Genomic DNA, 12,849 nt, shown 5'->3' on the forward strand with positions numbered 1-12,849 from the left:
TTTTGAATATTCCAGGAAAACAACCATAGCTGTTCACTAAGAGCCATTTGTTTGCTAAGCCACACTTGAATGCGTACTGAGTGTACACTGCAGGGTTTTGGTGTCAGAGAGCTGTAGGGGTGACCAGTGCGGGAGGAGGCAATGAATTGGCCTGACCCAGTCATAGCTAGTGCCAGATGGCTCTCAAACTGATGGAAGACTAATGAGAAGCAACAGAGGAGATGCATCAGAGGAGACATCAGTGCTAGGGACAACACCAGAGACACACTGAAAGGAGGTACACAATGCCAGAGCAGGGATGGCCCCAAAGGTGTTGGGGCCCATGGTGGCAGATCCATGTCAGGGCAGGGAGTTTCCCCTCTCTGTTCTCTTACTCCCATGGGGCTGTGGCCTCCAGACAACCCCCCCCAGAGCAGAAGAAAACCAGTAAAGAGCACGGAGGAGGAGCAGCAGCAGCAGAGGGAAACCCTGCACATGGCCCTCACATCTCACACCGCCTGTTGCCTTACCAAAGGAATTGGGATTGACTGAGCATGGCACATGAGGAGAACAAGGGAAGCTTGGACTAGGAATGGGAGAAGAGAGGTGGATGACAGAAGATGAACTTGAAGGAGGAGGAAAGGCATTTCCCTAAGTGTTTGTTTAACTGCCCCCCCTCCCCCCAAATAATCAAAAGTTGTGTTAATTGGCAGTAAGTTAAATTAAGAAAAATTCCCTGAGTCAAGCTTGTTTTGCCTGCAGTGGGATGTCAGTCATTATACCTATGAGATGATACAAAAACCAAAAAGCTGTCTTGTTCAAACAAAAGAAATACATTCTTTATAAACTCAAGGCTCACTCTGGAGCACTGCCTATGTTTCATGATAAATAAATAAAGCTAATAACTCTCAATTTGTTGGTGGATGTTTATGATGCAAGATTAATATAATGCTAAAAGGTAAGAGTTTGAAACTGCCAAATGAATGCCAGATGCCCAAGAAGCTTTCAGCAGAGCAATTTACAGGAACGATATGTGAAAGTATGAATGAATTGTGATCTTGTTAACCCTTACATCTGAATCAAGAAGGAAGGCTCAATTTATAAACATGCTTCAGTCACAGGTTTTCTTTATAAACTAAAAAAACCACAAGCCCACAAATCACAGACAACTCTTCAGAAGCTAAGACTCCTCCAAACAAGCCTCAGTTTCTTTTCTCTTTCACATATTAGCACATAAGCACCAAAGCAAATTTTGCTGCTATCTGATCTGAACACACACTGCAAGGCTCACCTGGCTACTAAGCCAACTAGAACAATTAACATGAAGTAAACATAGATTTTGCCTCTAGATTTACCATCTGCCTTGGAAAAGGTGTTCAACAACCAAATGCTCAACATTGTGTGTATAGCACCACAGCCTGCAATAACATGGATAGGCTTGAAGTGGTAAGTGAAAGAGAGATAACACACGGTAAGCACAGCATCATTGGTCTGCTTCCAGTGAGCCTCCAGTCTATTACCATAAAAGAATCATTTCTGGTGCTGACTTTTCAAACTGAAGGAATGTAACAGTCTCACACATGACACACTTAGGTAAAACAGGGAAACTGAAACGACAATATCTTTAGGGAAGACATTTAACCCCTTGCAATCCAAACTTTTCAACACAAACAGTTGTTTCCTACAATAAGCAACTTCCATACCTTTAAAATGCTCTGTCTCCTCCTAAGGTAACTGTTCCAGCAGGCAGACACACGAGAATGATGTGAAGAACTGGCCTCAGAACATGGTGATGTATCCAAGGGATAACAGAGACCTAACAGCCACCTTCCATGAAGTGACACCTAGCCCAGAAATAATTTTCTGGCTAATGGAATTGCATTGCCAATGCAAACCTCTTAAAGGGGACCTGAACTGTATAAGTTAAATGTAAAGATATCCAGCAATGGCATTTTCAATGCCGTCCTTTACAGCTACTCATTTTCACAAGACTTATCTACATACCTCAGCTACCTAATGTGATAAAAAGCAATACAGCTTTAAGTATTTCACATTGATCCAGCGGCTCCTTTGCAGGAACTTGTTCAGGAATCTAAAAAAAGAACCTAAATGCCACATCCAACCTCTGAGAGGCCTGTAGCCTTCTGTAACTTTGCATGTGATTAACTGAGTGTCTCATGCTATTTGCCAATTTATCACCTGAAAGATGTACATTTATCAGTTAGCTAGGCTGCTTTATGCCACATTAAAAAGAATTATCAGTCCAAATTGAGAGAAATCTCTTAGATCAACAAATGGATGAAACTGTAAAACACATTTGAGGAAACAGATTTTATTCTCAAATCACAGATTTTCAAATCAAGAACTGTCTTTCAGTAGTGCTTAAGGATACTGAGATATTTGTATCACATCTCTCAATTATTCATACATTCATACAACTAAGTAATATTAAGGTCATTCATACAAATTAGCAAATACGAAAACCAAGATACAAACAGATTAAGTAGAGACAAAGATCTTGCTGGAGTGATTGACAATAACCGTATGTAACTCCTAAGAGTGCTAATGAGATAAACTTTTCCAGTCCACTGTTAGGTCAGCTAGCCTCGACATAATGACAACCTGCTGAGGATCTGGTAGTGAGGATCTGGTACTGAGCGCTCATGGCAGGACAGCAAGTATAACAATCATCTTTAACCATAATCTGAATGAGCTTGCCTAATGTCAGAACACATACGTGTATTGTCTTTGGACACCAACAGGAAGGGGATCCAAAAGCCTTTGGAAAAGCAGTTGCATTCAAAAAAGACAGAAGTTATTTCTAAGCATTTCTTGGAGCTCAAAGCAAAGAGTTGTATATTACAGAAATACAGGAACACCCAATAGCCTGTATCTCCTGGGCAGATGGTTGCTAGAGACAACCTACAGACAAAACGCAGCAATGAACAGTAGTGTTCTGAAACATTTTCCAACCATCCTTTAGCTGAAGGTGACTGTCAATAAAGAACAAATTACAGAAGACAACATTTGCAGAACTTGAAGTGCTTTGTCTTCTGTCCTACTTAAAAGTTTCACTACTTTCAGAAGTTCTATTGATACAGTTCTGAATATTTACAAAAAGGTACCAATGAAAGGTGTTAAGAAGTGAGCCGATGGATCAACAGAAACACTAAGAACATTGCTACCTATCACAAGAACCAGTAATAGAAGAAGTTTTTATGTGGTATCTTCAAGTAAAGCTTTACACTAGGTTTGGTAGAAAAACAGAGACGAAAAACAAGAGAAGGAAATTGCATGACAGAAGCTGTCTACAGAAGACACATACATAAATCTATGAAACCTTGTCCAGAACAATGAGTTAACTCAGACATCTTTTCAAGATTTGCAAGATATAACAAGTAGAAAGAAGTTGGGGACCCTAGAATTTATGCAAAGGGCATGCTGTCATTACTAGACTTATTCAGTCTAGACAAATTCAGTAACTCTCACAAGCCATTGTGTCTAAAAACAGAATCACAAATATTATTGAATACAGCTATCACCCAAAATTTTGACTTCAACTCCATACAGCTTCCACCATGAAAATACTTTGTATGACATCACCTGTTAAAGTAACAAGAATCAGGAGCCAGTCTTCAAAAGCAAAAAATACTTGGTCACATTAAGATGCTGCACCTGGATAACTAATGCTAAAGGAATGGATACGATCTGCATCTGACTGTATTGCCAGCACTCAAATTTGAGCAGGAACTTAAAAACCACACAGCTTTCCAAATCAGTCAACACATAATAAGGTAGTACTTAAGTGCACAAAGGTATGCAAACTGCATCCTTCTTCCCACTGAAACGTCAGTAACAAAGTCGCTATACACAAGCGTTTCAGCAAAGCCTGAAATACAATATGACAGTTTTGGAAAACACTCACAATACTGTTGCATCTTATACATACCTTACAGTACCTCCAACAGTTTCCTTAAAAAGCAAGGAAAAACTTGTTTTGTGTATGCACGGCATGTTTAAAACATATCTATTTTCAGTTTCTGATTATACAGAATCTTGAAAAGTAAATTAATATAGATTTTATAATACAAAAATATAATTATGGCAAGATGGACTGATTTAATCACTAAGAATGGAGGTACTTTTATTGATCAAATTTATCAGAACAGTATCATAGTAAATAATCCAGATACCTCTTAAATAGATTTAAGAGTTACCCTCTGGTGATACAAACAGCAGAAGCTGCTAATATTTTTTCATTGATCATAAATAATTTCAGTAAATTATTTAATAGGCATTGGCAAGCAAATATTCACCAAAAAAAAAAAATTACACCGATTTCTTGAGTTTCCACCACAGCTATGCTTCTTTTCCATACTCACTCTTAAAGAACATCCTTTTTGCCTCTTAGCTTATTGATATACTGGAATTTATCTCGGTGGACTGGCAAAATAGTATGTTTAAATAGTTAAATAGTTGGTAGATTGTTAGAATACAATGGGAAACTCAACAAAGGATGTGACAAAAGTTTAAAAGCAAAATACTTTGTTCTGTTGCAATGTTTGAATTGTATTTACTTAAATTACAGATATTTACTTTCTATACAGATTACAGATCTATACTTCCTATATATTTCTTCAAACAAGGTCACAACAATGATGAAAGTTTCAAAAGAATTAAAGAAGCACTTACAAATGTGTTCAACTTCTATTTAAGAAGAAACACTGATTTTAGTACCACTAGCTCTCTTCAGACTGATACTTCACCTCAAAGCCTCTCACAAACCCTTCACTCATAGCAAAACTTCGGTGCAGTTTTCAGCACAGATACCTTTCTGCTTTAAAAGGAGTGTGACCTCTCTAAGTGCCTGGAAGGATTCCTGCCAGCTTAGCAACAAACTGAAGTGCTCCAGCTTCACTGTGTACCTGGACCACATGAGCGAGGGATCTAGGATTAACTGCCAACAAAGTTTAGCTCCATTCTGCTCATTGCAGGTAAATATTTTCCAATTATACTCTGAACATCAGGACAAGCAGTGGGGCGTATACCTAACAAAAGACAACAGGAAGCTGTACTTCCAAGAAGAGGTAAAACTCCATATTTAATTCACTTATTCACCTTAAAACTTCATGGTTCTGGGGACTGAAATTACATGACTGCTCCACATATGCTCGACAGCGCTCTAATGGAATAGTCAAGCTAACAGATCTTTTTTAATTAAGAAGTTTCTGCTTTAGGATTGATCACTGCAAGGAACAAGAATGAAGACTATATACATTCCAGCTTCTCTTATAAAGTTGGGGTGGGGGGGTGGGGGGGGGGTGTGTGTGGTGGTTTTTTTGTTTGTTTGTTTTTTAAAACTCCCCCACACACACAGATTCAGAAGGTTACTTTATCAGTACATAAAGCCACATCCAACCACACTGCCACACTGCATTAACTTGTTAGGGGACAGTAAAAAAATACTCATAAGGTGACAACAAATATTTGCTTCAAAAAAAGTTTCAAAAATTAATAAAGAATATTTTAATAATAACAGAGGAATATTTTATATGACAACAGACAGGACATGAATCACCTCCTAAATCGACCTCTCAGTGGCTGAATCTCGTCTCAAGTCTCAGTTATTTTGCTACACAAACAGGAAAATACACCACCTTCTCTCTGCATTATGAAAAAACCATAAATCTCAGAAGTAGCAGCCTAAGACCATGCCTTCAGGCATTCAAGTATTTTCAACTCAGAATCATCACATATTGCAATTGGGTTTAATTTCATTTTTTTTTTTTTCAAGATTTACATTCTCCTTTGACTCCTACATATCCAGTTATATCCAAAAGAATTCTCTTATGCCACAGGAAGATGTTCATAGCAGAAATAGTTCCAACAGCTTAATATTTCTGGTGCCCCTGTCAGACATTACCACCCTCTCAGGCCAGTTGGCAGACTGGAAAATGTATGTGCACCTTTGCTGCTACAGTAGAATCATTCAGTCACACAACAAACTGCTGATGAAAGTCGATTTAAAGATGAGCCTGTACTGAGGTTGAGCCACCAGACAGGATACCCGTGGAAACACTACTAGATATGCAGCATTTGCCTGATCACACACTCAGATGGTGTCTAGTAGCTTTAATTGGAGAAAGCAAATACAACATTCAATTTCATCTTAGTCTGAACAATTCAAAACTTGCTTATCAAAAGAATCTTTCTTCCTGAGCTTTCATGACTTCCCTGATGCTGACTTCAGCACCATGAAGTGGGAAAAGTCTGTCCCAATCAGGTGAACCCATTCATCACCTTTTTCCTGAAAGTAGTTAGTTGCACTTTTCAAGATGCCAGAAATTTGGCACTCTGGAGTACAACACCCAGAGAAACACAAACAATGTGCAAAACTCCCAGAGGCACCGAGATGCCAGAATGTTCTTCCAAGAAGCCTAACAAGAACCTGTACACTGTTGGTGTGGGAGACAAAGACATCAAACTCCTAGATTTCAGCCTGTCCAGTTTTCACTGTACCAGCACTTACTGGTCACGTCAAACCACCTGTCTCAGCATGCTTTCAGAGTGAGATGTCCCATATGTAAGATAACGAAAGCTCCAAGGTGTAAAGAGTCACCACACTGAAATTAGCTGTGACAGAAGCATCTCTGACTGAACTCGCAGACATTATTGCAGAAGGCCTTTCTCCAAGAGAATGAAAATTTGAGGAACTTGTTGCACAAGTTTAAGAGCACCAACTATTATCCTTAACACCCCAAAACAGCCACCAGGACTGGTGATAAGGATTATGGTGTTGACATGGTGAGAAACTATACTTGAAAATTTTACTTTCACAGGCACCAAATCCAAACACACCAAGTTCTGCTTTGCTGTACCCGACTTTTCTAACGCTATGTTGCATGTCTGAGCAGACTGCGTAATGGCATTAAAGTACTGACTCCACAACGTCAATACGTTTTCTGAGATAAGAAAACCCTGAAGCTGTCTGTACCCAAGATTTGTCACATCTGGTGATGAGGACTTATTTCTGTGTAAGACTGCAAATATGCCAAAAGCTCTGTGAACTACTGAACACCGTGAGGATGGACAGAAACAGAAGTCACTGGAGTGTGCAGCGTATGTAACAAAGCCATGAAAAGAAAGACGCCCTTGACCGTAACAAGTTGCAAATTAGTGTTAACCTCAGCCCATCAAATAATTGCAAAAGCTAAGGAAAATGATGGGTTAATGATCAACATATTTACCCTGAATACTGAAAATATTAAGTATTCTTGCAATTCATCCGCTAGGTACAGCTGAGACGGGATGCATTAGGACAACTCTTGGGAGGAAATCACATAATGCTTCTAATTACTCACAGGAGATACGAACCCTATAATGATGCTCCATTAAGGAGGATGTTGGTTCTTAGAAGGCCATGAACCCATCCCATTGTCTAACTTCTCAGAATGTTACACTGCATAAAGTGCAATGATTTCTTTATTCCATTCAGTTACTTTGTTTCTTCTGAACAGAAAACGAAAGTTTTCTGAACTTCAGGGGCTCTGACCAGATCAAGGGATATGCCAACGCTCCATAGCCAAGTCACTGCTAAGTAGCAGCACCTGAAGCAGTAGTACAGATTCAGTACCTCTAACAGGATAAGAACATGCCATTTTGAACACTGAAGTAGAACTGTGCAAGGAGGAGGTAGTCATTTGTGACAGCTATTCCTGCTGACATTGATAACTCAAAGCTTTCATCGCAGTAGGAAACCATTACATTAAACACCATCCAGACATAGCACAAACGAAGCAATTTCCTCAAAGAGCTTATATCCTAGAGAACAAAGTGCAAATTACACTGGATAAGGAAACTAAAATAGAACGTTTTATCAGACTAAGTTAGTGCACAATTTACAGCTGATTTTCCTGTGTGTGTCACAATAAAAAACAGACGCAGGCAGCTAACAGGTTTATGGCATTTATTACTCCCTCAGAAAACAAAACCATGACAGAAAATGGGCGATGCCTACTGGTATCACCAGCAAAGTAAAGTAAACAGCCCATGCACAGAAAATCGCCACCTCCGAGAGATCTGAAGACACAGTAAAGTCTTGTTTTGCGTAACGAAAGGAAAGACAGCTGAAAGGATACACGAGGCAGCAAAGAACCCGCCAGGTAAAGTATTTAAATAGCAGCAGCCACCGCTGCGGACGTCGGAGAGACAGGTACAAGGGCTCAAGCCGGGGAACTACCGGTCCTTAGCGCCAACACCTTGGACAGCAGAAATACCACCGCGCCGCTCCTCCGGTGCGCCGCGCCGTGCCCGAGGACGCCCCTCCTCGCCGCCGCCGCCGCCGCCGGTTCCCCGCGCGGGGGAGCTCCCGGGCCGCCCGTTCCCTTCCCGCCCGCCGCCAGGGGCTGCTCCCGCGCCGCCGCGCCGCCGGCCGCCCTGCTGCTGCCCCCGACGGCCCTTTTCAGGGCGAGGGGCCCGCTGCCCGGGGGAACGGGACGCCGAGGGAGCGGGCGCGGTCTCTCCCCGACGCTCGCCCGCCTGTCCCGGCAAGAAAGTTCGGGGGAGGGAGGCAGGCGCAGCGGCCCGCGCCCCGCCGGGCAGGCGGAGGAGGCAGCTCCCCTCGCTCCAACCCCGCCGCCCGACCGCCACCGGCCGGGCGCGAGCCGCCGGGGCCGCCGTCCCCCGCGCTCGCACGTGGGGCTGCGGCACGTGCCGGCTCCCCCCCCCACCCGCGCCGCCGGGCCCGGCCGCGCGGAACGGTGGCGGCGGCTGGGACGCGCGGCCCTCCTCGGCCACGCCTGCCCCCGCCGCCGCCGGAGGGGGCGTTAGCGGCGCGGCGGCCCCGCGGCCGCCCTCCCTTCCCCCACCACCCTCCGCCCGCGGTACCTGGCAGACGGCGCTGCGGAAGCCGCGGTAGTTGTCCTTGCCGTAGCTGAGCACCTTCTCGTCCAGATCCGCCTGCTCCCAGCGCCGGTCGAAGAGAAAGACGGTGCGGTCCCCGCTGCCGCGAGGCGTCAGCAACACCGGCCTGCGAGCTCCGCGGCTGCCTCCTGCCGCCGCTGCCATGTTGCGAAGCCGCAGAGACGGAAACCGTCCCGCAGCGATGGCGGCGGCGGCGGCGGCAACGGCGGTTTCTATTGCCTGGCCCGCGAGCGCCCCCGCCTGGCGCTGCCCGGTCCACGCGCGGAAGCCCCGGCCGGGGAAGGAGGAGGAGCCAGGCGGGAGGCTGGGGCGGAGACCCGGAAAGGGCGGGGGGCCGCGGTGCCGCGGCGGCGGTCGGCGGCAGGGGAGCGGCCTGGAAGCGAAAGCGAGCCTCGGCGCCGCGACCCCGGAAGGAATTGGCGTCCGGCGCCGCTGCCGCCGCCGCCGCCGCCGGGCGGCGCGGGGCGGGAGCGGGGATCAGAGCGGGAGGCCTCTGCCGTGGAAGTGCCTGCCGCGCCCGAGGCCGCCGCAGCCGCCCCGGCCGTTGATGCGCTCGAGGCCGCCGCCCGCCGCCTCTTTCGCGCGTGGCGTGGCGTGGCGTGGCGTGGCGAGGGCCCTGCGTCCTCGGCAGGGCCGCCAGCGGGCTCCCGTCGCCTGGCGGACGCGTCCCCCGGGCAGCGGTGGCCGGTTGTAGCGGTGGCATAACGGAGAGACTTGTCCCTGGGCCTTCGGTGTGGAGGCGCGAAGGCCTAGTTCGTCTGCCTCAAAACAAACCGGGCGGTCGAGATCCATAAGCTGTGGTTTGTTCTCTAATGCTTGAAACACTCTTCCTCCTCTGGAGGGGAGAGTTAGTGTATTGTCCAGAGCCTTAAAAATCAAATTTCGATTAAAACTTTTTAAAAGTTCTTGGTTTTGCAAAACCCTCGTGACTTTCGCATTATGCTGTTATAGAAGAATGGCAGGACTAGAGTAGCAGCAAAACTGCGGCTGAAATAAAATAATTCAAGAAATTAATACGGTCTTCTAAGGAACCAGAGAAACACACTTGTCAGGAAACTTGTCAGGATCTTCTGGCTTGTCATTCATTGCAGGGTAGACCAATTGCTTTTCCTCCCATGATAAACAATAAGGACGTAGTTGGGATACACTTTATAAACAAGCTTAGAGAAAGAATTTCAATAATTAGAATTTACGCGCTCAGGCTTCTGGAAGGAGCAGCTTATGCTTCTGATGACGCTAGCTCAGGGAAACTGTTACAAGTTTTGTGTGTTCTCGTTGCACTTGCATGAGAAGTTCTTTCATGCTGTGCCTTGTTCTTAAATTCTGAGTTTATGCACAGCCTTTCAGTGCTGTCAGTTGAGCGTAACACTTTAAAGAGTTCCCTCAGTACTTGCTATCATTTCTGAGAGAAGTCTCTGGTCTAAGTGTACATACATATAAGTGGAAACATTTGAGGCTGACATTTTCATTGTCTGATACAACTGCTTGTACAGATTGAGATCTAGAAGGCATATATGGCTGGACACTTTGATCTTGGACCTTCAGTCCCTCTAAAAAGATGACATCCCCCACCCCCAGTTGTAAATTAAGCTTTGGTGGTACAAAATTGCATGTTCACTGATCTCTTATTTAGACGTGCTCAAGGGGTATGTGTAGTCTTCCTAGGATAGGAACATGAAATGAAAACTGTCCAAAGGGACCCAGTCCTCCTCCTACTTGCTATGTCCTGCTTGTCTAGAAAAGGTACAAGCAGGAATGAATGCTGAGAAGAGTGCAGCTGCTTCCATTTTAAGGACTCTTAGCTGTGAAAGGAAAGGATTGTGAGGGCATGTAGGAGAGGTTTGTAAAACAGTGAAAGTAACAAATGAGTAAGAGAAAAAAAAACCCTCATGCAAGCACTGTGGTTACACTGTAAGAAAGCAAATTGCATAGTGGAACTGAGCACTGCAGAGTTTCGTGAGAACAAAGAGCATTTGTGCTACCTGGTTAAGAGAGGAAGGGTCTCTTGAGAGTTATATATATAGGCTGTGACTCGGAGCCGCCTCTAAATGATTACTTGATGAATTTGGAAGGGTGTGTCAAACCTCATTACTTATGAGTTTGTTTAAGCAGAATTTTGTTTTTTAGCATAATTGTGAAGTATTTCCTGACTTGACACACTGTGCTTTCATTGTAGAATGCTAACTACTTAAGGGAAAAAAATGTGGTGAATTATTTCATCTAGTTTCAAAATGAATATGCCAAGGGGGGGGGGGGGGGAGGGGGGGAGGATGGTTCTAGCTGAAAACCTGAAATGCAGGCACTTCACTTGCATGAAGATGAACTTCTTGTTATTCAGCCTATCTGCAAGCTGGTTTAAAGAGTACCTGCAGTTGCAAAGTTCTAATTCTGCAGTATGAAGTATTTTGTTCTATTAGCAACTGAGTAATCATTTTCAGTTCTCACAGAAAAGAACTTTCTTTGCTGGAAAAAGGAATATTGCTTATATTGATCGCCTGGATTTTAAAGTCAAATGTCATGTTAATTTTCAAAATTAGTATTAGCAGTAGAGTTACCAATTATTTGTTCATCTTGCCATTTGATATTTCAGATGATGCTCAGGAATGTGTTTCTTATGTGTGTGTGTGTGAGAATGTATTTGTCATTATGTCTTGTCTGCATCTAATTTTTTCATTCAAGGAATAAATTAAGTATCTGATTTCTTTGTATTAAGGGAGAATATGAACTAAGTTCCAGCCCTGGACATTTTAGATAGTAGATACTTTCTATACAAGCAATAAAAATAGCGCTATCTCACTAGAATAAAGCACACGGCCCCTATAGCAGGGTTTGCTGCAGCGGCACCATCTATTGAGTGATACCAGATGCTACTGCCTACATATGCTTTGTAGGTACAAAACTGCGAATTCCAAATTATGTAACAAAAAGCCCTGCTCCTCCTTAACAAAGGTTTTATATCTAAGAAGAGGAGCCTGTGGCATCTTGCCTTTAGAACTCCATAGACCTTTGATGTGGCCTGTTACAAAAAGTACCTTAGTGAGAACTCCTGAGGTGTGAAACAAAACAGCATCATTACTTGAAACACTGAGTTGCAGGACAGCATCATTACTCAGAAAACTGTCTGAGAGACAGAAAACAAAGAATAGAAATAAACAGTGAATTGTCATCATAACATGCAAGCTAAGGTAGATGTGGAGAAGTGGGTTACTGAAGTGCTATCTGGTGTTTGGGGTTTTTTTTCCATTTCCTTCTCAGTAACTTGAAAAAGATGAGCAAACAACTGAAGTGACAAAATTTGTGAAACACAGTCCAGTTAGTCAAGAGGACTGTAAAGACAGTCCGTGGTTCTGAGATATCTGACTAAGCTGATAGCAGATAAAACTATATTTTTAAAAATTGAAGGCATCACAGGGAGGTAGAGGAGCAGGAGGGACAATAAACCGTTTGTGGGCCCTCCTTTGGTTGACATTAACTCTGTCAGCTGGGCTTTGTGAGTAAAACTCATTTAAGTTCTCACTGTTCATTGTGTACTTTGTTAACAAAAATACATGACATGTTCATTTAAAATCCAATGGAAAGTGTGCCTAAGATGGCTGGGATTTCCAAGCTAAGAAAATACTATACTTAAAAGTATAAAAATAGGAAAGATGATCAGGAACTTCCAGTCTACCTTATAAAGCAAGAAGAAGGGACATGGAGTTATATTAAAAAACATGCAGAACTGATAGGAAGATATGCTGTCATTTGGTTGAACTGTGACATTATGTTTTCACATAATGAGAATTAATAATTTAGTGAGATTTAAAACCATTTTTTCTTTCTATGAATAGAGAGGAGATAAAGAACTAGAAAAAATAAATAGTGAAATTATGGCCGGGAGACATACAAATCATATGCTTTGGCCTTAGCATAAAATATCCAAATAGTACTGAGCAGGAAGAGTTTAAG

General features: G+C 43.6%; 1 protein-coding gene across 7 annotated transcripts in view; it reads right to left on the minus strand.

The window, feature by feature from the left end:
- The window catches only part of SMCHD1 (structural maintenance of chromosomes flexible hinge domain containing 1), a 106,601-nt gene extending 97,477 nt beyond the window's left edge, over positions 1-9,124 (minus strand). For 6 of the 7 annotated variants that reach the window (XR_007508292.1, XR_007508291.1, XR_007508289.1 and 3 more), the window contains exon 1: positions 8,866-9,124. Coding sequence is in view for 3 of the 7 variants with exons in the window: in XM_049818413.1 (XP_049674370.1) it covers positions 8,866-9,045 (180 nt within the window). In the remaining 4 variants the exon portion in view is untranslated. Of the gene's footprint in view, positions 1-1,682; positions 1,824-8,865 lie in introns of all 7 variants that reach the window. The other variant, XM_049818431.1, reaches the window with a different exon arrangement.
- Between the last annotated feature and the right edge of the window lie 3,725 nt (positions 9,125-12,849).

This window comes from Accipiter gentilis, chromosome 2 (assembly GCF_929443795.1).
Source record: "Accipiter gentilis chromosome 2, bAccGen1.1, whole genome shotgun sequence".
Taxonomy (NCBI): Eukaryota; Metazoa; Chordata; class Aves; order Accipitriformes; family Accipitridae; genus Astur; species Astur gentilis.